This window comes from Sebastes fasciatus, chromosome 5, assembly GCF_043250625.1.
Source record: "Sebastes fasciatus isolate fSebFas1 chromosome 5, fSebFas1.pri, whole genome shotgun sequence".
Taxonomy (NCBI): Eukaryota; Metazoa; Chordata; class Actinopteri; order Perciformes; family Sebastidae; genus Sebastes; species Sebastes fasciatus.
Window position 1 is genome coordinate 31,279,462 of NC_133799.1, and position 26,133 is coordinate 31,305,594.

The 26,133-nt window shown below is 41.9% G+C and overlaps 3 protein-coding genes across 3 annotated transcripts; all 3 read right to left on the reverse strand.

The window, feature by feature from the left end:
- Positions 1-865: 865 nt before the first annotated feature.
- On the reverse strand, positions 866-5,277 carry LOC141768297 (retinol dehydrogenase 8). Its single transcript, XM_074636443.1, has 6 exons — positions 5,094-5,277; positions 3,622-3,783; positions 2,200-2,379; positions 2,018-2,111; positions 1,339-1,522; positions 866-1,227 (listed from the first exon to the last, which is right to left on the reverse strand). Exons 1-6 carry the CDS (start codon positions 5,188-5,190, stop codon positions 991-993), a joined length of 954 nt encoding a protein of 317 aa, XP_074492544.1. The 5' UTR covers positions 5,191-5,277; the 3' UTR covers positions 866-990.
- Positions 5,278-5,508: 231 nt separating this feature from the next.
- On the reverse strand, positions 5,509-14,027 carry scinla (scinderin like a). Its single transcript, XM_074636442.1, has 17 exons — positions 13,927-14,027; positions 12,597-12,789; positions 12,295-12,449; positions 11,054-11,209; positions 10,775-10,924; positions 10,578-10,664; positions 10,332-10,464; positions 10,068-10,156; positions 9,744-9,959; positions 9,541-9,674; positions 8,002-8,092; positions 7,188-7,358; positions 6,917-7,091; positions 6,712-6,827; positions 6,452-6,529; positions 6,295-6,355; positions 5,509-6,212 (listed from the first exon to the last, which is right to left on the reverse strand). The coding sequence occupies exons 2-17, from the start codon at positions 12,775-12,777 to the stop codon at positions 6,082-6,084; spliced, it is 2,124 nt and encodes a 707-aa protein (XP_074492543.1). The 5' UTR covers positions 12,778-12,789; positions 13,927-14,027; the 3' UTR covers positions 5,509-6,081.
- An 8,802-nt stretch (positions 14,028-22,829) lies between these two features.
- LOC141768298 (uncharacterized) lies at positions 22,830-25,634 on the reverse strand. Its single transcript, XM_074636445.1, has 2 exons — positions 25,138-25,634; positions 22,830-25,027 (listed from the first exon to the last, which is right to left on the reverse strand). Exons 1-2 carry the CDS (start codon positions 25,316-25,318, stop codon positions 24,810-24,812), a joined length of 399 nt encoding a protein of 132 aa, XP_074492546.1. The 5' UTR covers positions 25,319-25,634; the 3' UTR covers positions 22,830-24,809.
- Between the last annotated feature and the right edge of the window lie 499 nt (positions 25,635-26,133).

Below are 26,133 nucleotides of genomic sequence, written 5' to 3' on the forward strand. Positions count from 1 at the left end.
TCCGACCACAGTATGAATTTAGAGAAATGAAAGAGATCAGTCCCATCCCAAAAACCCCAGTCGCCATAAACCCACCACTCTCCAAACAACATGAGAGCATAACAAATAAAAATAATAACAAAAAAAAAAGAACCCCACACACATACATAATAATAATGATGTTAATAAATAAAATGAAATTATAAAAAGCACACAAACAAACAAAAAACTCCCTGACTCCTCCTAGGGAGTCGGAGTTTTCCCCATCAGCTGGACCCGTGATTCTCGAGTGGCATGTTGCGGCGTTATTGCCACCATTGCGTACAGCAGCCCCCCTCCCTCCCCATAATAGAAACAATTGTATCATACCTTAGTCGTTTTAATTACACATCAGATTTAAACTAAATTAATCAAGTGTACTGTATAAGTATTGAGTTTTAAGAACAAAAAGAGTGCAAGCTTAGGGCTTGTAGCTTATAGCACAATTAGCATCGTGTCAGATATCTACTGCTGCAAAAGTCCAAAGCCAGCCTGTCCTAGTTAGAGACACAGCATACAGAACAGAACAGAGCACAACATTGAAGTTGGCTTTCCTTATTAAGAAACAAAGAAAAACTGATACTTAAATAAAAGAGATGCAAACCAGTAATGAGTTTGCATATGCCATATCTTATATCTTACAGTCCACTTCTTATAGTTCACACTGAGCTATCCAGCCAAGTTACCTGAATGAGTGGAGGCTCTATTTTTTTAAGGAGTGCACAAAGTTATTCGCCTCTTGTGGAGTGTTGAAGAGATGGGTCACTCCTCCACCTGTTGCCTTAAGTTTCGCTGGATAGATGAGAAAAGTACGAAAATCCAGTCACTATTATTTATGACTTTGACAATAATCATTGTTTCAGCATTTCATCAGATGTCTTACAGCTAAAAATAAAATTCAAATGGAATAAAGGAATATTACAGGAAACCTATACATGGATGAATACATCTTGCCAAAAATGACTCCATTAGTTAGTTGCTCTTGTCCTTTTCCAAGGTAAAGCTCTTTCGACTTCTCCAGCGCAGAAGTTTCAGGAAGTTCAGACTGGCGTTGAAGACCTTGTCGTGTTCAAACACCATTTTGTAAAACGTGTCAATCGGGAGGTCGCCGTTGGGGTCAGCATATTTAAGTGTGGTCATAGGGGTGTAAAGCGTGTTCGTCTGATGACGGAAAGGAGGATCGTCCATGGTGATGATCTTGAGAGTATGCTACAGGAGGAAAAACACAGAGCAAACATAAACCATAGGTACAGACAATGCACAGTAACTCAACTCAGTTGCAGTAAGCAATAAATGATGGGTGGACAAACACTACTATACCTCTGCTACATCGTCAGCAGTCTGCCCGAGGGTTTCAAAGATCTGATTGTAGTTCTTCAAGTAGATGTTCGTGAACATGTCAGCAGTGATTTTGTCAGCTTTGCTGAGATCAGTCTTCATGCCCTCATCGTAGACTTTACGCTCAAACTCTGTTATCACTGGACCTGGCTCTATCAGGCTGATACTGAGGAAAGGAAAAAAAGACAAGTACAATACAAACATAATCAAATCCCATAGGAAGCTGAAGAGCAGCATGCTAAGTTAAAAGGTAACTGAATGCTACAGAGACAATGTTACTTTTAATATACTGTATTTATTTGAAACCACCCTGCAGAACTATTTCCTTTAATATTCCTGGCAAGTTAACACTTGCCCCAGGCCAGTGTGTTGTGTGGTTTCTTTGTTGTTTTACCATGACATACCTTGGTTGGCATATCTTCCTCTTAATGGTAAGACAATGGTCTGGTTGTGCAATATGAGTGTGCAGCAGCAGATGTTTCACCATAGATACAGTAAGCGCTAGTTTGCAGGCACTTACATGTTAGTTCTGAAGGGGAATGCGGTTTCCCTCACTAATCCCAGTTTTGTGAGCACAATTTGAAAAACCAGCACCAAATAAAATGAGCAGTGCGTAGTCTGTGTGTTCTGTAGAAGTAGCATAAAATAATCAGAGTCTTACTTGAGATTAAACCTCAGGGCTTGTACTGCTAAGCTTTCGCAGAAGCCTTCCACTGCGAACTTGGATGCTGCATAGACATCATTGAATAAAATCCCTGAAAAACAGAGTGAGACACTGTTAAGACAGTGTTTTGTCACCATAAACAAAGGCTGATCAAGATGAACAGATGTAACCATGCTCACCCTGAATGCCCATGACGCTGCTAATGACCACAATATGGCCTCTTTTCCTCCTCTTCATGTCAGGTAGGATTTCCTTCAGCAAACGCACAAGCCCAAAGAAGTTGGTGTCCATGACAGTCTTCATCTCATCGATAGACTGACATTCGATGGGTCCAATCAGACCCATCCCAGCATTACTTACTGCGAGAGGAAGTCAGGCATGGCAAGAAATGTTATCAAAGCATATATAAGAAAAATATGCGTATTTGTGAGTAGCGACAGTTCATCTGGTTAGATTGTTATCAGGTCATTAAATGGGCGTTATCAGAGATTATAAGCCTCATAGATGTGGGTCAGTAGGGGCCTGCTACAGCCACTAGTAGGTGTTGTCATTGATTCACATGGGTGATGTCCAAAAGTGGGAATAAAAGCAAAAGACCGCAATCTCTAGCGACTGTAGTAATTATGACAGTAGCAAAAACAGAAGTCTGGTGCTATGGGGTTCTGCTAAGGAGTGGAGGTCTGGGGTGATGGATGGGTTGCAAAACACAGGGCTTTCACCCAGGCAACAGGGGTTTGCATCCCATGTGAACCCAATGTTGTGTTCACAACCTTAAATTTCATTTTCACTTTTCAAACATAGTTATTTTAAGCCAAATCACGATCTTTTTACCTAAACTTAAAGGACCAGTGTGTAACAATTAGGGGGATCTTTTGGAAGAAATGGAATATAACATTAATAAGTATGTTTTCTTGAGCATATAATCACCTGAAAATAAGAATTGTTGTTTTTTCGTTACCTTAAAATGAGCTGTTTATATCTACATAGGGAGCGGGTCCTCTTCACGGAGTCCGCCATGTTGCACCGCCATGTTACTACAGTAGCCCAGAACGGACAAACCAAACACTGTTAACTTTTCCTGCTTGGGACGGAGTCGATAACGTTACTAGCCGCACTCGCCGCCCCTCTCTCTCTCTTGCTTCACCACTCTCTTCCCACTTACACACACTTTATGCATGGGCTCAGCTCCAAATGACATACGTTACTCAACAACTGACTCTAGAGAGAGCCATTTGCGTTTTTGCATCGACCACCGTAGCTCTTCTACACGCTTCAGTTGGTTGCAATCTGCAACCTTACACTGCTCCTGTAAGTGGTTTTGTTGCCTTTACCCAAAAAGTTGTAGTTTTGTTGCCTAAACAAGCTGTTTTGTTTGTGTTCGAAATGTAACGTTTCATTCGGTTTTACAACGTGTTAACATTTGTTGCTTTTAAGTTTCACTTTCACTTTTACAATGTAGTAGGTGTAGAAGGCCCCTACTGCCCTATATCTATGAGGCTTATAGCGACTGATAACACACATATGATGAACTGAACAGTCGAATCGGGTGCGCAGTTGCAGAATTTTCTGGCTGCATTGTGAACCAAATGTTGTGGGCTTACTAAGAATGTCCACCCTGCGCTCAGGCAGGCTGTCCACACAGGCTTTGATGGAGTCCTCGTCACATACGTCCAACTGTTTGATCTCCAAAGTCCGGCCCAGACACCGACCTACTGCCTCGACCAGCATCTCACCCTTGCTTAGGTTCCTCATGGTGGCATAGACTACAACAAACAAGTAGAATTAAAGTGTACCAAGAGACATTAGAGACTTTATCAAGGGCCAGTGCACCTACCTACCATCACAAATTAACAACGTATTTTATAGCTTACCCCTAGTGGCTCTGCAGATCGTTTTGATTTAATTTTCTTAGGTTTTGTCTCTAAATGTCTGCTGCTACACCAAATACAAAGATTTAATAGAATTTTATTTATGATGTTCAACGCATTCGAAAACATGACAGCTGTTGAACTCAACTGCAAAGTCTTTTCCAGAATGTCCCAGTTGCTCAGGACAATCTGCAGACGTTGGGACTATTTGTTCCGTAGAAAGCAGTTCCAATGAAAACTGTTGACAGTGAGGTGTGTGGATTATCCAGAGTAACCAGGACATTGTCTCTGGAAAGAGACGTCATTGTTGAGTTATTGCTGGCACAAGTTTCAGAGCAAAACAACCAACCAAAACAATCTGCACTGCTAAGAAAATATGGTTTCCTTTTGTGATTTGGATAAATATAATATGTTTATGATTGAAGTATAATAAGTTTCTTGCCAAATGATGGGTTACCTGTGCATATATTCTTATATATATATTTTTTAATACCGTTATCTCAAGATCACAAGTTAATTATGTCGTTATCTCAAGAAAACAAGCTTTGTTATCTCGAGATCATAAGATAATTATTTAGAAATAATAGCATTAAAAAGAATAATTGCAAGCACGGCCGTTCTTGGCTTCCGTATGTAAGCACATAATTTTGAATGATTAATCTCCAAAAGCATAATATTCAATATTACTTCTAAAGTGCCTTTCACACTTTTTGCTGCCATGTAACCACTAGTATTATTAGAAGTCACTTGTATTGCCATAATCTTGAATATTCACCGTTATTATTCATTGAAACTTTAGTTCAAATAAGGGGCTGTATGAAACGTATTGGGGTGGGGAGAACAACTTTTTTTAAAGAGGCAACTTTACTCAAATTGGCCCCTCCCCCTGACATAGAAAAATACTGCAACATCCTCCCCTATAATATGTCAAAATAATATAAGTGTTGAATTGGTGCAGTTAATAATAAAAAACCTAGGGTGTATAAAGAATTTAAAATAGTGCACAATCTTAAAAGTACTATTTCAACCACATCATATTTTTCATTTAGTCCCTTTGCTGTTAAATTCTCCCATTCTAAGTTTTCTTCAGCAGTTACAACCTGATGAATGTGCAATACAGACAACTTTAAAAAGTGAACTTTCCTTAACTTCTTTTGAATCCTTTACTGTAAGTTTTGACAAAGTTATAAATGTGTCAATTTTACCCATGAATCTTTTCTTCTCATCTTTTGCGATGCGGGCAGCCAAGGCGAGGCCGATCCCAGAGGAGCAGCCTGTGATGAGTACCACCTTCTGGGTCATTGTGCCTGGTAAGTGTTTGTCCTGCAGCTCCAGCAGCGGAATGAAGAAGAACAAAAGACGGGAGGATATGGGCGACGAGGAGGCACAACTAAAGCCCCTTCCTTAATCCACAGGGCTGCAACTCAGCAGAAGCCTTGTGCACATGAGCTGAAGATTACCATCAAGACCGGCCTAGACGTGGCGCTGATGCCTGGTGAGGATTTAGGCTCATGATAACAAGTTTGTTTTTGCAGTGAACTTCAGTAACTTGACTCAAATACTTGACAAAAAAGCACATGTTCTTGTTTGAATAAAGAAAAGCAATCAGAAAAGACAATCTCCAAACCAGGTCATATTTTTATTCAAATTCAGAATTCCTCAATTTAAATTTGTCTTTCAAGCTATAAACTGTGAAAAGGGAAATGTTACGTAAAAATACACATTCGTTTTGTCGCAAACAGAAATACATTTGTGATGTTTAAAATGGCAGAATCTCATCCATGACAAATGTCAATTTTCAAAATGTCCTTAAGGCCACACCGAACTTGGGAGAAATAGTGAATCATCTTTCACTGGACCATAAACAGTTTATCATTTTAATGCATAAGAAAATTCCAGAAACGTTCCCAGCAAAGGTTTGATTCAATATATTTTAGATACTGTGAGTGTGTACTTATAAGATTCTGCCCTACATCAGAGTTTCAAAAAGGGATGTGAAATATTTAATGCATCTCTAAGCTGCCCTCCACCCACACAAAACTTTGAAATTCCCAGCACACATTATCTTGCAGGTTGATTATTCTTTGAATTCCAACGATACACGATAAGTAATGGATCTTTGCAGGTTTCTTGCTGATGCCACTGCTTTTTTAACTTTTTTTTTGCAGGCTCTGCATGCAATGTTTGCCCCAGTTATGTTTCAAACATCTTGGGGTCCCAGGCTTGGAACCAGCCGGTGAAGGGGAGAGGCTCGTTCCCCTGTGTAATCCTGACGATGGGGACACCGCAACGGGCAGAGGGATCCGCCTTCACATAGTCTTCGGCTGAAAGGAAAACAAGGATACATTTGTGAACAAATTCTCTTGTGTAATTTCTCCTCATCTTTAATAGCTCTGGTTGTCTTACCAATCTTGAGTGATCCAGTTTTCTCTGTCTCATTGGCATCGTTTCCGACCCAAACGAAGATCTGGTGGGTGAGATAACCAAAGGGATTTAGGGATGAAAATGAGATCTGCGAGAACTGACAATGAATGGTTCCATTAAAAGTGAAGCCAGCATATACCTGATCCCAGGTGTCCAGAATCATGACATCATCGGATGCCAGATCCATCTGTGTGAAATCGCCGATCACCTCCTCCGCCTAAATATTGAGAAGAGTATGTTTAGCGGCTATATAAAAAAACATGTCAAATAAATACATCAGACCGGCACATACTTGTATTTAGCAAAAAGTCGAGGCCGCGCCGTGCCGGTCGGATGTATTGGTAAAAAAAAATCTCCCCTTAATGAAATTTAATTTTAGATGCAAACTTAGTTACTCACAATCAGCCTGCCAGTCTTGTTTGAACAGGCAAACAGTCGTGGAGGCCTGACTGTCTTCTGCAGTGCTTTGGAGGTCTGGTAGTCATTCTTCCCACCCAGTGCTTCCCAGAAACCAGCTGACGACGAGGAGAAAACAACAGTTTTCCACAGGAAATACTTTACACCGCAGAGATCAAAGCTCTTTTTTCAGCACTCAATCACTAACTTGGCTCCTTGGTCTCCTCCACCTCAGTGACTGTTCCGCCAAGCAAGCCGGCAACATACTTTGCTGCAGTCATCTCCTCCGGAGTTCCTCCAATTCCCTTCCACAGGAACAGGGAACCAGGCGACTTCAGCACAAACACATCATTGGTGTTCAGAGAGGAGGCGGTGGGCTCCACCTGGGTCAGCGAGACACAAAGAGAGGGCGAATGATGTGAATCATTCATTATAAAGCGCACAGTTTACGCCCATTCAGTGTGATAAACAAAGCTGACCTCAACAGCCCGTGTGGCTTTGGTGGAGTTCTGGCGGATATGGAAGAGTCGTGTGCTGCCAGGCTTGCTCTGGCCACACTGACGGGATGTCCCACCCAGGTGGACGACCAAAGGCTTGTCCTTAAATATGCTCACAAGGTGAGGGGGTTCTTGGCCCCCAGTGACACGAACCTGCCAAGACACAGCAGTAGCTTGGCCAACATGTATTATGAGGACAGGGGTGATGGGATTTCTTCACCCTATGCTTGAATGGCAGGAGTGAGTTATTAAACGGAACAGTTAAGGCATTTTGGGAAATGCTTATTTGCTTTCTTACTGAGAGTTAGATGAGAAGATCGATACCACTCAATACATAGAGTGTATATAAAGATGGACGACGCCTCCCCACCTCCTCCCACTGTACAGAAGTGAAGCCAAAATATCCTGGATACTGGGTTTATCACCTATACTGCCACCAGGCGGAGATTGAGATGTTTTGGCTTCACTTTCGGGAAGCTGTCATTTCGTCCACCTTTGTACACAGCTGATTCGCTTAGCTTAGCATAAGGAAGCAAGGGGAAAAAGCTAGCCTGGCTCTGTCCGAAGGTAACAAAACCAGCCTGCAAGCATCTCTAAAGCTCACTCATTGTCACCAGGTTAGCTGTTTCCCCCTGTTTCCACTCTATAGCTTCATATTTAACGCACAGATATTTGAGTGGTATTGATCTTCCCATCAACTTTCGCCAAGTAAGCGTATTTACCAAGATGTCAAACTATCCCTTTGAAGAAAAACCTGAGTATAATACATAGCCTGTTTTCACAGTAAATATCTTACCTGTGTAGCTACTCCACCCATGGAATCGTCCAGTTGTACAGTGAGAACAGCTGAAGCACCCAGTTCAACCGGAGAGCACTTCTGCCCTTGCCTAAAGACAGCAAAGCCATAATGTATACATAACTCATTCACGCTTCAAGCTAAATCAATTGTGATATTCACTATTAAGTCTGAAAAGCAAGAAAGTCAACTGCACCAGCTCCTGGACAGCAAATCGATTTAGTTGAATCCTATATAAATCTAATATAAGGACGGACTCTAACTGTTTATACATGTCAAGTTTCTCTTTCTTTTTTTCACTTTGACTCTCTTTCCGTCTATTTTTTTTGTTCTCACTTTATTATATTATTCTCTTGTCTAGCAATTATATGCCAGTCGGTTGTATAAATGCCCAACTCGTCAAATACCACCTTTTGGTAAGTGCCCCTCAGCATCAAAAACCGACGCACAGGTACCCTTTAGCAACAATATGTGACGAACCAGGCTTTGAACTAACTCCAATGTAAACCCACCCGCGGCGGTATTCGGCGGTCGGAGCAAGTGACGTATAGAGTGAGAGTCCCTTAAGGGTGGGCGGGAGGGTTTTTGTGGATCGGTCAAACAAACACAAGACTTTTTTTTTTCTTTTTTTTTTTTTTTAAGTTATTTTTTGGGGGCATTTTTCCATTTTTATTGAGGACAGTGGATAGAGTCTTGAAAGGGGGGAGAGAGAGAGTGGATGCGGAAAGGGCCACAGGCCGGATTCGAACCCGGGCCGCCGCGGTCAGGACCAAGCCTTGATACATGGACGCCCGCTCTACCAACTGAGCTAACCCAGGCGCCACAAACACAAGACTTTTAACCAAGAGATCGCTGTTCGTGTCCCGTATGAAACTAAAAGCAACGTTAACTTATATTGTCACGTCAGTCTGTGTCACTCGACTCATCGGTATTGTCAGTTCCGTGTGTCCCGTGAGTCCTGTGAGTCGTTAGACACGTGACTCGTTAGTATCGTCAGCTCCGTGAGTCACTAGTCAGTGAAGTTAACGTCAACCACGACTGTTTCGTAACCCTAACTAAGTGGTTGTGTTGCCTAAACCTAACTTCCTGTGAAAACGGAAGTTTATTATGGAAGGACACTATGCATGTAACGAGCGTATATTGACACGCCATCCCCGGTCCGTCCAAAAGTAACGCGAGAGGGGTACCCCGTGCGTCGGTCTCCGAGTCCGAGGGGCACTGACCAAGTGGCGGTATTTATCTGCTAAATGAAATTGTAGATCTTGACGAGTTGGGAGTAAGAATGTGTTATGCTTCTGCCATTCTGAATGAATGGTGTGAAACACCAACAAAAGGTTGGTCACAAAAAAAAGGGAATTTGCACTTATAGAGTAAAATATCTACTAAGATGGTTCCTGCGTTTTTACTTAGTTAGTTTATATTGTGCTCACATGGTGCGTATCCCTAAAGAAAGGGGGGTCAGTAGATGCCCAACAACAATGATTTGCCCCGGACCCCCCTAACAGGTAAATCCAGCCATGCTGAAAAGATTGCACTCACCAGATGTAGATGATATGCTTCTCTCTGCCTCCCATGTTGTAGGAGTACTTCACCAGGTAACAGTCGCCTCCAAAGAACTGTCCGTGGGTGGATGGGTCCACAGCCACTTTATCACGTCCTTCCACTCGCCAAATCTACAGACAGCCACCATTGTCACATCTACACGGATGAATATACAGCATGAGTCAGGCTAGTTACCGTACCTCGACTTTCCCGGAGCCATCATCCACCATGCAGTGCTGGGCGGCCATGCTTTTGTCGCTGTGGAGTTTGGAGGCATCGAAGGGAATCTGCTCCACCTTGGCGATGCGACCAATGGTGTAGGGCTTACTCGGGCAAGTGGTCTCTTCCTTGTCCAACCAGTTGAAGAAGAACTGCTTGAACAGGGTGGTCTCGCCCCCTGCTGGCAGCACCTGGACCTGTTCATGTCGGAAATGGACAGAGGAGCGAAGCATATTCATAAACAGGAAGACAAGACAGGAAGGATGAAGTTCTGGTCGCAGACTTTCACTACATGGCCACATTACCTGAGTTTTTCGGGGGTAATTCTTGTCTTTGATGAACTTTTCTGCAGCATTCAGTGCTGCCTTGCGCTCATCTGCATTTGCATCCTGACCTGCAGTTTGGGGTGTGGTGTAGTGGTTAGAGACTACAAACTCTGGTCAAATCTATGAATGAGTCACATTTCCCAGTTGGAGAATGCTGACTAACAACTGAGCTTTGGTAAATTCACAAAACTGAGTGTATCCAAAGAGGTTGCAGGAATGGATAGATGTCACGGTGTGTAATACCTTTCCAGACAAATATCTTGTTGTTCCCTCCATTGTCCAAGATGTAGCATTCACTTTGGGAGAGCTGATCTTGTTGGAATGGGTTTTTATCCTGCACCATAGTTGTCCTCAAGGAGCCAGCAGCATCAGAAATCTAGAAAGTATAGAGATGATCAAAACATCTATATTTATCACCTGAATCTTTTAGATGCTGTAACATTTATGCGCAGTAATTCATTTAAAAGCTTAACATTTGCACATATTTACCAAATAGAGAGATGCCACAGTCGTGTTCTTCGTATCAGTTTGTATATCACAGGTTCCTGACGGGAGGTCGGGCTTCTTTCCAAGTGCCTATAAATAAACAGATGCTCACGGGTTGCACTTCCATCCTTCCAAGCAGCCTAAGCCAGATGTGTCCTGAATTAAGCTGTTCAAATTTGAAAAAAAAAAAAAAAGCTCACTTTAATGACTTCTTCTGGCTCACAGCCTTCGTCGATCATTTCTAGTTCGCCGCGACCGCATTGCTCGTTGTCGCGGATAGCGATGGCCAGCTCAGTGGCTTTCAGGCACTCAAAGACGTTGCATTCACTGCCAGACCAGCGATACAAGTTCTAGCATTTCACAGAGAGGAGCAGAGGAAAAGAAGATGAAAAGACAGTTATGGTGAAACATTGTAACACCTGAAGCCTGAACAGTTCCAGTGTAACATATTTGGGTATCTATTCTGTCTTCTAGATCACCTCTCCCAAGTCAATGATGAAGCAGTCTCCTTTATTGAAGCTACTCCAAGCGAAGGGCACCTCAGTGGCTCTGATCTTCCGACGGCCTTTCACTTGCAGCAGGTGTTTTTCATCTGTTTTGACCACATGATTGAAGCCTGAGGCTACGCCACCTGTCTTTGACAGGAGAAAAGTAAGAAAGAGTAAAGCATTAGGACTATTACATAAAACTACAACTGCATGGTGTGTCAATTTCAAAGGATAGACTACTAATCAAAGATGTCAAACTATTCCTTTAAAGAGGACCTATTATGCTTTTGTGCTTTTTCCCTTTCCCTTTTTAATGTGTTATATACAGTATTTTTTTGTGCATGTAAATCTGCAAAGTTACAAAGCCCAAAGTCCACAGAGTTACTTTCCCCCGCAGAAAAACTGCTCCTGAACTGCCTGAAAGGCCTTGCTTGAAGTCCCGCCTTTTCTTCTGTAACGTGATGTCACCAAGTAACACATTTGCATAATACCTGCCTAGCGGCTAGTTTGGCACGCCCTCAAACAAAGCTAATCAGAGTGGAGCTGGAGCGGAGTCCGAAGACTTTGTTTCGGTTGACCAATCACAACAATGGGCCAGCTGACCAATCAGAGCAGACTGGACTTTTCGGGAGGGGAGGAGCTCAAACAGAACAGAGGGTGAAAAGAAGTGCTGCAGCACAGCCGGTATGAGAAAAAAAAAAATGTTTTTTGAACATTAAAGCATGTAAACATGTTCTAGTAGAAACTCAAAATACAAGCATACACTTGAAAATGAGCATAATAGGTCCTCTTTAAAGATGTCTAGTTTCTGGCTTATTATTATAGTATTAGTATTTCAACTCCCTATTTTCCACATCTATGATACTACAATGAAACACTGGCTATGGTTTGTTTTCCTACTTCTTCTCACGACATCTGCTGGCATTTTGGCATCAGAAAGCATGTTTCTGCTCACCTTGTTTGCCAATTCAAACTCCCCATGGAAACCTTTCGGCAGAAAACCTGAGGAAGCAACCAGCCACGACTCCAAACATTTCCCAAAATAACAGTGTGACGACTTTCACTTTCCGTGTAAACATGCAATACTTAGACAAGCCCTTTAGCCTAGGTCATTACATTGGTTTCATTTGTAGTCTGGTACAAACACATGAATTGATTTCTCTTTGTTCTATGAAAATATGTTTTAAATGATTTACCATGAAAACCACATACGTGAATATATCATGTTTCACCTTGTATTTGATGCCACACTTGAAGTAGCCCATAAAGGTGTCTGACTCTTGGTTTTGCCACTCAGTGAACTGTAATGGCTGACCGTTCAGATAGTCATCCAATTGGGTCATAAAGATGGCAACACACCCTTTCTCATCCTGGGAAGTTTCAGCGCCTGTAGAATAACAGGTAACAGTAAAAAAGAAAAACAATGAGTGACTGTAAAATAAAAGGGAGTATAGACAGACAAATGAGGGGAATTTAATTGTACAATAAGCCAGAGTTTGTTTTGAGGTGTCAGCAGAGAATCTAAGTCCAATACCAATCCACGAGTGAATGTTGTAAGACGGAGCAGCGGAGGTGTGGAGCACTATGTAAGAGTCTCCGGTGTAGAAGTCTCCATAGTGACTTTTACGGAGGGGTGCCAAGTCCATTTTTTCTATCCGCCACACCTGCAGGCCGGGCTCCTTCCCTGCTTTCTCGAACTCCTTGTGTAACACCATAGTGCTAAGGGCCTGAGGGAAGACACATCGTCATTAACAAATAGCCCATCAGGCCACAGAGAGGACAGGAACTAACCTTAAAACGCAAGAGTTGATAGTTTTCAACAGTTTCATATAGGGCTGATAAATCAATTTCTCGATTGACAGAAAATGAACTGGAAATTGACGTTTTCAGGCACGAATGGCTTCTCATATGTGAGGATTTGCTGCTTTTCTTATTCTGATGTGATCGTAAACCAATTATCTGTGGGTTTTGGATAGCTGGTTGGACAAATTTGCAGAGCTCGCGCTTTAAGAAATTGCATTTTTCATCATTTTCGGATATTTTACAGACTAAACTATTTCGCAAGTGATGAAAATCATCGATCGTTGCAGCCCTATACACAATGGAATTCTGCCATTGAGACGCCCCATGTCAGGATTGAAGAAAACAGGCAAAACCAAGAAAAAAAAACTCTTCAAAGTCATACAAACATAGCGATCCCCACTTTTTTATCATCACCTGATGTTCTCAGGGAAAAGTTGATCAATAGTGCATTATGTTGCTTTATTCTATCCCATTCAAAAATTATCTTTATCTCAGAACAAATGGGTGCATTTACTCTATACAGCATTTGTTGCTAAACCTGTAATACAGGTACCATGTTGTTAATAGAAGTGTGTTGGTATAAAGTGGTGAAAAATCACCTGATGTACCAGGGCGTGTCCTCCTGTGCACTTAGTGTCAAACTGCAATGCAAAATGTTGGTGTGGTGTTTTTAGGCAGGAAATTAAAGCCACTCCCCAAGACAAAAAAACATCTACCTTGTACTGTACAGTGCGTAATTATTTCCCAGCGTTGGGTGGAAAATTGGGAAACATAGAATTAATATGAATATATGTCATGCACCAGAGGAAACACGACTTATAACATACATTCAAAATATATGCTAAATAACTGTCAACATGCATCTGTATCAACTTTTTATTGTTGTTGCATCCTTTGATGCAGAATCAGGAAAGACTTCATATTACTATGAATAACTAAGGCAAATTTCTCAAAAGGCAAAATAAGCAATTGGTCTATAATTTCATAGAATAGAGAGTTTTATAGCATTCCTTAGCATTTTTGCAAAAACATGCAGGTTATTAGTAGTCAGTTCCTATTACCTGGTGAGGATAGAAGACAGATGCTGGATGAGAAGAAGCTGAGACTGCTGCACTGCTGCTGCTCTTCCAGTTTTTCTGCAGGCTGTCTGCGCTCAGGTCTCTTATATAGTCCGGAGAGACACGACGAGGTGTGTCCAGTAGCAACCGTAGCAACCTAACCCATCCCAGTCTGCAAAAGAGCTGCCAGAAGTAACATTATATAACTTTATGTGACAATGCTCGATTAAAAAATGAAATCTGAGGAGTGATATGCAAAAGAAAACCTATAGGTTAAAGCATAAAAATCACAGACAAACTCTTAAGTGGCATCTGGATCAGACCGGCTGCTGTGGACAAACACCCAAATCTAAGAAGCTGAGGTACTACAGAGCTCGGGAGTGTTCATAGAGAGAAAACAAATATAGTGAGGTCACAATTTACTACTTTATTTGTATTTATTTATTTATTTTTATTGTGTTATAAAGTGATTACAAAACAAGTGAAGACATGTGCAGGGACATACATAAAAAAGACCAATTATACAGAGAAAGACAAATAACAAAGTACAAAAACAAAACTAAACAAAACTAAACTAAAACAACACAAGGGGATAAAAGCAGGTTGAAGAATGTGTGTGTGTGTGTGTGTGTGTGCGTGTGCGTGTGTGTGTGTGTGTGTGTGTGTGTCTGTGATGTGGATAATGGGTGTGTGTTTGGCATTGAATGAGGCTAGATGGTCATGTATGACATATCTACTCTTAAACACATACAGAATTTACTACTTTATGTGCACGCGATATAACTCGTTCCATCATTCTAATTAAATTGTTCCCACGTTTTGATTCCTTTGTGCGCACGAGATAGTATTTCGTGCACATACAGTCAACCAGAGGAGCGCACATTTTGTGCAGCCAGCATCACTCGTCGTGCTAATGAACACATCCAACGTGTTCCTGCACATCAGCAGGCGTGTCTGAGACTGACACAAACACTAAAGACTTCACAAGCAGCTCCACAAATGGCTGGGCACTTCATCTTTTTTTTTTAAACGGACTTGCCAAAATGTTGTCAGGAGCTCCACGTTTTTATTTTATAATAGCCTAGAGGTGGATGTGTGGCTTATGCAACACTGCGATGCGGCCTGCCAAAGTGCCAAAAGCACATTTGGTATCATTTCGTGGCTGTGACAAGCACATTCACTACTTTCACCCCCTTTAAAGCTGCAGTAGGCAGAATTGGAGCAAATATCATATGATATGATAAAAAAAAAGTTAGTTTTATAAAATGGTAACTATATCATGACAGTAGTGCATGAGACAGGGTATCCTCTGTGTCCTCCGGTGTCCTCTGGTGCTCCTAATGGCATCTGCAAGATTTCACAGACCGGAGGAAAACAACCAATCAGAGCCGAGCTGGAGCCTTGCCATCTCTGAGCAGCTGTCAATCACTGGCAAACTCCAATCAAACGGTCAAACTAGGCAGCGCTGAACAAACATGAATCAATATTTGGTTACTGTGATGCTTATTTCTCACGTAAAATGTTTTCAGAAACATCCTGTAGTGAACTGTTTAGCTGTAAAATTAGAAAGTTTGTGACCTTGTTGAGATCAGTTGAGGAAATACCAAGCACCGCCCACCAGCCAGAGCAAACTTTCTCATTTTACAGCTAAACAGTATTAGTAATAAATCAAGAGAGAAGTAGGGTCATTTTCTCATAGACTTCTATACAATCAGACTTCTTTTTGCAACCAGAGGAGTCGCCCCCTGTTGGCTATTAGAAAGAAAGCAAGTTTAAGGCACTTCCGCATTGGCTTCATTTTTCAGACCCGGAGGTTTCCCACTGGTTTACCACATAGATTATTTTCTGCAAAATCCCAAATCCAATTGGAAAATCCCATTGGCTTGTTGTCAAAGGAACCGAGGCGATGCTAACTTCAGGGTTTGCCTACAAAAATATATGTCATCCCTGCACCACTCTATTACATTGCTGTTTTAGCAAGTGTTTGGTGTGATTTTCTGGCACTGGCCTGTCAGCAGCTGGAGTTTGTGACCACTCTGACTCCCATGTGGCAGTTTGACAGAAAGGGAAGGCACAAATCTCTCCTCTGAGGCTCAGCAGTCGCCTCAGGTTAGGGCTGGGTCCACCACTCCTACTATCAGAGCTGCATCAGCACATTCTGCCTCTCTGTGTAAGGTAACATACACATAACTAACACAGTCCCTGTCTGGGACATACCAACATGCCTCCACAAGACTGAACACATACTCAAGTTTACACATACACAATCCTAACTGCTGCCAACAAAGACAAAATCTGCTAACAGGCTGCCAACTACAGGCTACTTGTTCTAACCTTAGTGGGACTAAAACCCAGCAGTATTTTGCTGGAACACTGCTGTGAAGCATATGGCCCCATCACAAGTCTGATATAAGGGCTTCTTCCTGATTGAGCAAGGGTGCAGATACATGAATCACTCTGAGTCAAAACTGCCTGCAGCTGCATCTCATGAGGGTTTATTTCCTGCAGCAGCACTCGCTCAAAAGCTCATGAAAAAGATCTTTTGCAGCCTTCAGGGGGATTTCACTTGTCACTACCTGTCATTGCTAATTTATCAGTCTGTTTAAAGAGTTAGATAAGCTTGAATGTTCCAGATATGATGAATAGTTAGATGTTTTGTGAAATGTGCTAATTTGCTTTGCTTTGATGAGAAGATTGATACCACTCTCTCTGTATAGCAAATGTGAGGCTACAGCAATAAGCGGCAACCTCTGGGTCTGAAAAGTGACGCCAATTGGGCTGGTTGCAAAAAGAAGTCTGATTGTATAGAAGTCTATGAGAAAATGAGCCTACTTCTCACTTGATTTCTTACCTCAGTAAACATTGTAAACATGAGTTTATAGTCTCAATCGCCAGTTTCAAGTCTTTTTCAATACAGCATGATGTTCATTTAAGAAATTATGGTCCCATTTAGAGTCAAATAGACCATAAAGCAGGGTATGCTTTAGGGCGGGGCTGCCTAGTGATTGACAAGTTGTTACCACAGGGTTTTCCGGTCTGGGAGTTGTCCGTGTTTTCGCTTTAGAACTTTAACCCTTTCACAGTGTGTTTTAAGTTCATGAAAGTTAATTGTAACATTTTGGTCGCCTAAAAAAGTCTTATTCAGCGTTCGGTTGTACTTAGCTTCACACTCTCGTGTCACTTCTGGTTGCAAAAAAACAACATGACGACGGCCAAAAAGCCTCAAGGCTTCAAAACTGTAGTCCATAAACAAATGGGTGACATCACGGTGACTATGTCCACTTCTTATATAGCCTGCAGTCTATGAGCTACAGCCAGCAATCGGTTAGTTTAGCTTAGCATAAACACAGGAAGTAGGGGGAAACAGCAAACACGGTTGGCTTGGCAAATATGAGAGTTTGAGTTAAACATGCAGTATGTATAAAGTGTTAATGAGTGACATTTAGAGGTGCTGGTAGGCGGACAGAGCCACGCTCCAGCTGTTTCCTCCAGCTTTTAGACCTTCATGCTAACTTAAGCTAAGCTAACCGTGTCCTGACCGTGGCTTCATTTATAACATACAGATGTAAGAGTGGTATCAATCTTATTGACTAACTCTCAGCAACTCTAAGCAATATTCCTGGATTATCTGCAATCCCCCATGGAGCCCCTATAACACCCTGCCCTTCATTTAACAAGCTTTACTTTTAATGTATACAGGATGTATCCTGGATAGGAGAGCAATAACCTGACTGGGATACTATATAATGCTGCAAGGGCAAAGTTATTTAGGTTTCAGTATATGAGTTCACCTAAAGAGTGCAGCTGCACTGCAGGTCAGGAGAGGGTCTGTCTTGTGTGCAGGTGAGGGTGATGGACTTGCTCGGGATACTGACTGCAGTTGTTGGTCCTGAGTGGATTCGTGTTGCACAGCATATACGTGAAAGTATTCTTTTTTTAGCAATTTAGCAAACATCATAAAAATAAATGGAGTTATGCGCAAATGTTACAGTGATAAAAAAAATCTATAAAATAACACGTTAAAGTATCAGTTTTGTAAATGACTGACTGGACAAATGATGCAAAATCAAATTCAGCAAATTATCTGAAAAGCCTTGAACGCCACGTTAAGAGTACAGCTGTTCAATGCATGAAGTTTAGTTTATCAGTCATAGGGTGTGCCACTCCGTGATCTGGGTACTCTGTGTACTTTCTTTGGCTCTGGAGGAGCAAGATCTGAGAAAAATACCCCTGAGGCTGTCATAAGGATGTCATCGCAGTTTGGGCCTGTAGAAAGAGTCTAATGAAAAAAGAAAAGAGAAAAGTAGGATCCAGTTTTTGGAGATTAACCCATAAGAGCAAAAGGTATTATTTACATCATTGCAAGCCAATGAATTATTGTCTTTTTGCCAGACAAGAATGTCAATTTTGGAAAACCATGCAAAACCCTGAATGTTTTGTTTTTTTACATCTCACATGTCAACTGTAGTATATGAATTGTGATTATGGTAAATACATTACAGTCTGGTTAGGTACCTGAACCACCTTGGGTATGACAGGAGGAGGGTGAGGGTGAATAGTTTCTTGTCTGGGGAGATGTCCTTATCCACGGGGTCTCCCCAGGGGTGTGTCCTTACTCCTCTATAAACTTTATCCCCGAGACCCGCAGGATCGCAGGTGATCCCGACTGACTTTACTGTCTTTCAGAGGCTCTAGTAGGTTCAGTTTTAGAGCTGGAGTGAAGACACATATTTTATGAAATTATGTCAGGAAATAAGTTAAATAACGCTCCAAAGTTGGGCTAAATTTTAGCAAAGAAAAACTGGCATGGCCATTTTCAAAGGGGTCCCTTGACCTCTGACCTTTAACCATTCTGTAATCTACTGGTATGGCAACTTCAGTGTTAAGTCCAAAACTGCTCTTTCCAAAATAGTGAAGATGAGCAGTAAAGTCCTAGGTGTCCAGCAAAGTAACCTCACTGACCAGTACAATAGACAGCTAGTGCAGAGGGCTAAATCCATACTATCAGTAAGCGCCCACCACCTTCACTCTGAGATTCAGATCCTACCTTTTGGTTCCCGATTCAGATTTCCCACTGTGAAGAGCAATAGATACAGGCACTCATTCATCCACTGCCATTTCCCTCCTGAACTCAGGCCAGGTCGCGTTCCATTTTTATTTGTACCGGTGATTTATCTATTTATATTAGCATTTATACCCAGGCTTTTTGTATCTTGTGGTCTCACCTATGTCTTGCTGCAAAAAACAGTTGTCCTCCAGGGACAATAAAGTTGAAGTTGAGTTGAGTTATGGTTAGGCAATTAAAACACATTAAGGAAGGATTGTGGTTATGGTTAAACAAAAGGCGACGTTAACTGCAGGTTGTATGCTACACGCAACTGTCACTTTTCAGCTTGCTACATAAATGCCATTGACATTGGATGTATGGTACAGAATCATGTAATATGGAAGACCTTCCTACACTAGGCAGGGGGTCAACATGTCAGAATACGCTACAGTGTTATTTCCCTGAGTCAACACAGGTCAAAGCTCCAGAAAAGCAGCTATTTTGAATCATGTTCTCTGGCAGAATTGGTGGCTTCTTACCTTAAATACTTCATTACTATCTGTATGACGCATCAATAAGATGTACAAGTGTCTAACTGATGTTGGTCAATAATGTTACATTACAATGTAAACATCTTCCCTGCTATTCTCAGCATATATAAAAAAAAAAAGGTAACTAATGAGTACGTCCAAATCCAGTCATAACTAGGCTGTGATCACCACAGTCATTGTTATGATGCCCGTTTCTGGGCTTTTTGGTTTCAGTGAATGCTGCAAAACTCACAAGCATATCTGTCAAAGCTTTGGTAGACGATATCTTTTTCTATCAGCACATACAGTAAACTCTCAAACTATTCCAAAGCTTTTATTAAATCTACTGGAGTTGTGCCACCAGTGCTTGCATAACCTTACAGTGGTGCCAAAATATCTAAAGTCAAGCATTCAAAAGGCTTTACGATCATTGCTGGCAGGCAGGCAAACCTGTCTTGGGATGGCAGCCATTAATTATGCAATGATTAATGGCATTTAAATATTAACCCCATAAACACCAGCTACACAAAGCTGAACATGAAAGGTGGAGAACACTGCATACCCAGCAGGAAATCAGGGTGAGAAATCACCATTTAGTTTTTTAACAACTTATTTCAGCAGCTCAGAAAATATACCAACTACCTAGATCTGACAAACATCAATTAAAAGAATAGTTCTACATTTTGGGAAATGCTCTTTTTTGCCAAGAGTTAGATGAGAAGATTGATACCACTCTCATGTCTTTACAGTAAATATGAAGCTACAGCCAGCAGCCAGTTAGCTTAGCATAAAGACTGTAATCAGGAGGAAACAGCTAGCCTGACTCTGTCCAAATGTGGTAAGGAGTGGTGGAGACAATAAGTTGAAAGTAGGCTATCTGACAAAACCACCTGGAGACTTGCACCCCAAGAAATACTAAACAGAACCTTGAATACTTTTCTGGTAAATGGATAAGGCACACAGATTCATTACTGATGAGGCAGAGACACATTTGCAAAAGAAGTCAAATATTTTATTGGAGTTAATCAAAGAAAAGGCACTAAATAAGATGGCCTGGAGCTGTAGGGAAAGAAATGATTGAACAGCTTACGAATTACACAAACTAATATGGGATTATGAAAATGGTTCTTACGATATCTAAAAAAGGCCCAATATGAAATTTAAAATACAATGATCTAAAATATTACAGCTGCCAGTCCAAAATTAAACTATACAAAACTAAGATGAGGCCACTGTTGGACAGGCAGACTACACTGAGGAGTGTGCAGGGGTGTTATTTTAGGTCAGCCTAAAAGGAAACTCCAGTATTAAGAAGGCTTTTAACGCTGCAACTTGACATTACTCAATACTGAGCCACCCTACTCACCACCATAGGGCATCACAAACAATTGTTCATCATAAGCCGTGGAACCATGGGCCAGGGTAAGGTAAGTAAAAACTTAAACCAAAAAAGCAAAGATCTCACTTAACACGATGATTTAGAAGACAAACTACAGTTTAAACCGGTAGTTTCACATACCTGCAGCAACACCAACACTACAACAATGCTGCCAATGACAAACCCTCTAAATTACCTAATTATGTGAGTAATGACTGAACTCAACATAAAGCTAAATGAAAGGTGTTTTAAAGTACAAAAGGTTCATTGTCAGTCCGGTTATACAAGTACAATCCTGTGAATGACTTTCACTGGGAGGCTCCCTTAAAGAAAAACGCTGAATAGTAAATATGAAAAGACGTATAAAGTATAATTAAATCATTATCTAAGATAATTGCTAGAATGATTTAGAACATATGGACAGCTTACCGAAACAGTTCCAAATAATACATACCGGCTTATAAAATGGAAATAAAATCAATCTGTTTCATTAACAGACTGCTCTCTAGGAGGTCTCCAGCGCCCCCTGCAGGGTCATTAGTTGTGATCTTCTATATCTGTCTCTAAAACCACTTCTACACTATCTGACGAAACGCTAAACAAAATCATTTATTTCTTCTTCCCCAAATGATCACAAATCAGTTTCAGTCCCTTTTTGTCCCTCAGATAAAGACACATGACACATAATATTCATCTAATAATCATAACAATGATCACTTACAGATGAGGAGACGTATGAAGGTGTTTTGGATGCAGCTGTTCTGCACATAATGAGCAGGACTTTGCCCTGTAACGGTGTTATAATGATGTTTTATAACTAACAAAGACCAAGACTCACACACATCCCACATCCCACATCCACACACCTGATCCGTTCACTTCCCTCCACTCAGTTCTCACATCCCTCCCCTTCATCCCTTCATCCCTTCATCCCTCGACCCTCATTCCTTCATCCCTCGACTCTCATCCCTTCATCTCTCGACCCTCATCCCTGCCTCCCCTCATCTATTCATCCCTCGACCCTCATCCCTTCATCCCTCGATTCTCATCCCTTTACTCTCAACCCTCATCCCTGGCTCCCCTCATCTCTTCATCCCTCCACCCTCATCCCTTCATCCCTCGACTCTCATCCCTTCATCCCCACATCCCCTCATCCCTTCCTCCCTCGATTCTCATCACTTCATCCCTCGACTCTCATCCCTTCCTCCCTCGACTCTCACCCCTTCATCCCTCAACCCTCATCCCTTCATCCCCTCATCTCTTCATCTCCCGACCCTCATCCCTTCATCCCTCGACTCTCATCCCTTCTTCCCTTATCCTTCATCCCCACATCCCCTCATCTCTTCATCCCTCAACTCTCATCCCTTCATCCCTCAACCCTCATCCCTTCATCCCTCGACTCTCATTCCTTCATTCCTCAACTCTCATCGCTTCATCCATCAACCCTCATCCCTTCATCACTCATCCCTTGATCCTCATCCCTTCAACCCTCCATCCCTCTACCCTCTACCCTCATCCCTCCATCCCTTAACCCTCATCCCTTCATCCCTCCATCCCTCTACCCTCCTCCCTTCATCCCTCTACCCTCATCCCTCATCCCTCAACCCTCATCCTTTCATCCCTTCATCCCTCCATCCCTCCATCCCTCCATCCCTCAACCCTCATCCCTTCATCCCTCCATCCCTCTACCCTCCTCCCTTCATCCCTCTACCCTCATCCCTCATCCCTCAACCCTCATCCTTTCATCCCTTCATCCCTCCATCCCTCCATCCCTCATCCCTTCATCCCTCCATCCCTCCATCCCTCCATCCCTCAACCCTCATCCCTTCATCCCTCCATACCTCTACCCTCATCCCTCCATCCCCCTCATCACGTCATCCCTCTGCTCTCATCCCTCTATCCCTTGTGGTGGCAGTTTCTGTTAAAACAAGACACAAACCAACGTAACAACTTGTCTTTCAGTGAATTTAATAAAAAGGCATACATTAATAAGTAAAGCATCTGCAGATGGACTCACGAGCACAGCCACCTGTTGTGGACTGTGGCAAGTGAGCCCCGAATACAAAGAGTAGTCAGTATTTATACATTTAAAGCATAACACGAAGATAAGTGCAAAGAAGAAAAGAAGAGAAGGATAGAAAGTGTATCAATGCGTCAGCACACAGCAGACAACAGAGCATCACAAGACATAACAAGTATTTCAGCAATCTGTTGTTTGCAGTTACAGAGAACTAAAATGTCAGGTCACTGTCCTATGGTGACGAAGATGAACATGTGAGGCCCTGAGATTATCTAAAGGTACAGTGTTAAACTGCAGATATGAAAATTGCCATTACACCCTCTACCCTCATCCCTTCATCCCTCTTCCAGACCCTTAATCCATCCCTCCTACATCATCATTGCTCCCCTCCATCTTCACCACGTAATAAACTATTCTAAACCCGTACCATTATCGCCGTGGTCTTTGTTAGTGAAATTACAGTTGAACGTCTATGTCAGGGTCAGCGGATGAAAACGTCACATGCTGCCAGGCTGTGTGAAAACAAGCTGTGCTAAATTAGATGTGTGTGATCCCGCCTCAGCCACAGGGAAGGCACAGATACAGCTTTCAGATGACTCACCGCAGGAAACAGACAACAGGCTATTGATCCCAGAGGGAGCCGAAACACTGAAACACACTTTTCTCTCATCTGGGGAAAAAAATACATCACATACTTGTGTGTTTTCCTCTGCGTAAAACTCCTCAGATCTGTCTGTAATACACCATTTAATGTTCATATCTCAGGGTGATTTATTCATGCACTTCTGACAATAAAGTATAAACAGTTCATTTAAAAGACAAATTGGCAAAGTGATCTCTGTGCTCACATATTTTCTGCTGATATATCATACATGTGCATATAAATATTATTGTCTGACACCGATCAGTTTCTAAGAATTTAATAATATCACAATGACCTAGAGGATGAACTTACAGATTTACATTACAAAAGATAACTTTCATGTATTATTGGCAGGGAGGAATTCATTAAAACTGGGTTCATGAAGCAATAACATGGAGGTGATCTCCAGGGCTACAGGTGGAGAATGTCATCTCTGTCATCAATCATAGAGGTGTTTTCTTTTCAAAAGTGGATGAGCATACAAAAACATGTATGGGGGCTGCACAGGATAGATTTTTCTCAGCATTGCCTCTGAGATGAGAGTGCAATCTCCATATTTCAGGCTTGAAAAAGCAAAAGAATGCTGTATGTAGGGCTGGAACTAATGAATATTTTCATTGTCGATTATTTTTCTCGATTAACCAATTAGTTGTGTGGTCTGTAAAATGTCAGAAAACGGTGAAAAATGTTAAACAGTGTTTCCCAAAGGCCAAGATGACATCCTCAAATGTCTTGTTTTGTCCACAACTCAAAGATATTCAGTTTACTGTAATAGAGGAGTAAAGAAACCAGAAAATATTCACATTTAAGAAGCTGGAATCAGAGAATTTTTACTTTTTTTCCCACTCAAAGTGATTAATCAATTATCAAAATAGTTGGCGGTTAAGTTAATAGTTGACAACTAATTGATTAATTGTTGCAGCTCTAACTGTATGCATAATGTAATAGATCTTTTTAAAACAGTTTTTTGCTATAAGCAGCAGAGATTTAGAATCATCGCTCTGTTTGCTTCCAGAGGATTAATAAGAGCGGGACAAAAATGGGTAATAAAAGGAAGAAGAAGCTACTTTAAACTTTTAGAGGCAGGTTGTGAAATACCAAGTCTTCTCAATGTAGTCTTTGGATGCCAAACAATGGCCTCACACAGCAGCTCAAGTCTCTTTCTTCTAGTATAGGTGTTTGATGTAAACTTCGTTGGGCGTAGGGCGTCAGGTCAGACACTCAGTTAGTGTGTTGAAGCTTGAAAAGGTCAAAACCTCATTGTTGCTTCACCTCATCCCCGCTGCCAGCTTCTCCATCGCGGCTTTGCGCTCCTCTGCTTTCTGCTGCGAGCGGCGCAAGACGTTCCTCAGCTCCTGAAGATGGTCCAGCGTGCCCACCAGCTCGCCCTTCACCGTCTTCATCTGGCTCTCCAGCATCTGCGTGTGATGGAGGGAGTTTCTCCTGTGTCGCCTGCTGGAGCGCACTTTCTCCTCCAGGTCCTCCACTGCAACGAGAACAACACAGTCACTCAACCACAAACACCACAAAAAGTAGCAGCAAGAGATTTTGACATACAGGAGGAAAATGGAAATATGAATTGTTTGTGATACAGACCCATGTTTTCCTGGTAGCACATGCTGTCTGAACTAGACTCTGTCTTCTTGTCCAACAGGTTCTTGGTCTGCTGCAGCATCTTCTCCATCTTGACCAGTTCGGCAGCCTTGGTGTCGCTGTCTCGACGGATTTTCAGCAACCCCTGCTCTTTCTGAGTCAGCTCACCGTCAAACTTACTCATGTTAAAAATCTCAACAGCACGACTTGCAACTTAACAACCACAACTCTGAGCGACCTGCTACACAAAAGCCAACAACGTCAGTGAGCACAAGACACAAGGATGATGCCTCTGAAGCTGATTTCAACATCCAATAATGTTCCACTTGGAAGCACAGACCTCTCCTCCTGCTCATGAAGCGCCGGTTTGTTTGCAAAGGATCTGTGCTGCTGGTGATGTTTGTCTTTTTATAGCTTTGTGTAACCTCAGCACATGTCTGGAAGTCATCTGAAAACAGCCTGTTCTCAGTACACACCATTACAATTGACAAGTCATAAGACTTCAAGGCTTCAAGCGAAATGGATGATTTATAACACCTACTCACTGGTGACAAAGTTCCTAAGCAGAGCAGACGTTAGCAAGTGTGTCCCTTTGGAGGATTTAAAACAAATAAAAAGTATCTTTATTCACACCTGAGGTTCAAAACCACTTGCTCTCTCTATTATTGACCATGCACCAAGAAACATAGCAACAGCAGCTACGGAGCAGCGTCTTAACAACTCTGTAATTGTGTTATATAGCACATTATATGTGGAAGTATTCAGTCAGTGTGTATGTCAGTGACCTATTTGGAAAGTAAATAGGGAACTATTCAGCTCCCTGTGAATGATCTCCACTATAGTCAGGCTTATTCCCACATGCCATGCAAATGTTATGGGCCCCAAGGCTAGTACGGCCGTAACAAATGATTTGGGTTCAAATGTAAACAATAATGTGTGTGATCATTTTTGTGTTTATTTTGAAATAAACACAAAAATGATCACACACTTTGAGTGTAT

Coding starts and splice junctions, on each gene's coding strand:
- LOC141768297 (XM_074636443.1), bottom strand. CDS start 5,190: ATGACCCAGAAGGTGGTACTCATCACAGGCTGCTCCTCTGGGATCGGC. Junction 2,380..3,621: donor GCGCAGGGTGGACATTCTTA/GTAAGCCCACAA, acceptor TTCCTCTCGCAG/TAAGTAATGCTGGGATGGGT. Junction 1,228..1,338: donor CTGCTGACGATGTAGCAGAG/GTATAGTAGTGT, acceptor TTCCTCCTGTAG/CATACTCTCAAGATCATCAC.
- scinla (XM_074636442.1), bottom strand. CDS start 12,777: ATGGTGTTACACAAGGAGTTCGAGAAAGCAGGGAAGGAGCCCGGCCTG. Junction 9,675..9,743: donor ATGGCTCCGGGAAAGTCGAG/GTACGGTAACTA, acceptor GGCTGTCTGTAG/ATTTGGCGAGTGGAAGGACG. Junction 6,530..6,711: donor ACAAGACTGGCAGGCTGATT/GTGAGTAACTAA, acceptor CTCAATATTTAG/GCGGAGGAGGTGATCGGCGA.
- LOC141768298 (XM_074636445.1), bottom strand. CDS start 25,318: ATGAGTAAGTTTGACGGTGAGCTGACTCAGAAAGAGCAGGGGTTGCTG. Junction 25,028..25,137: donor GTGCTACCAGGAAAACATGG/GTCTGTATCACA, acceptor TTCTCGTTGCAG/TGGAGGACCTGGAGGAGAAA.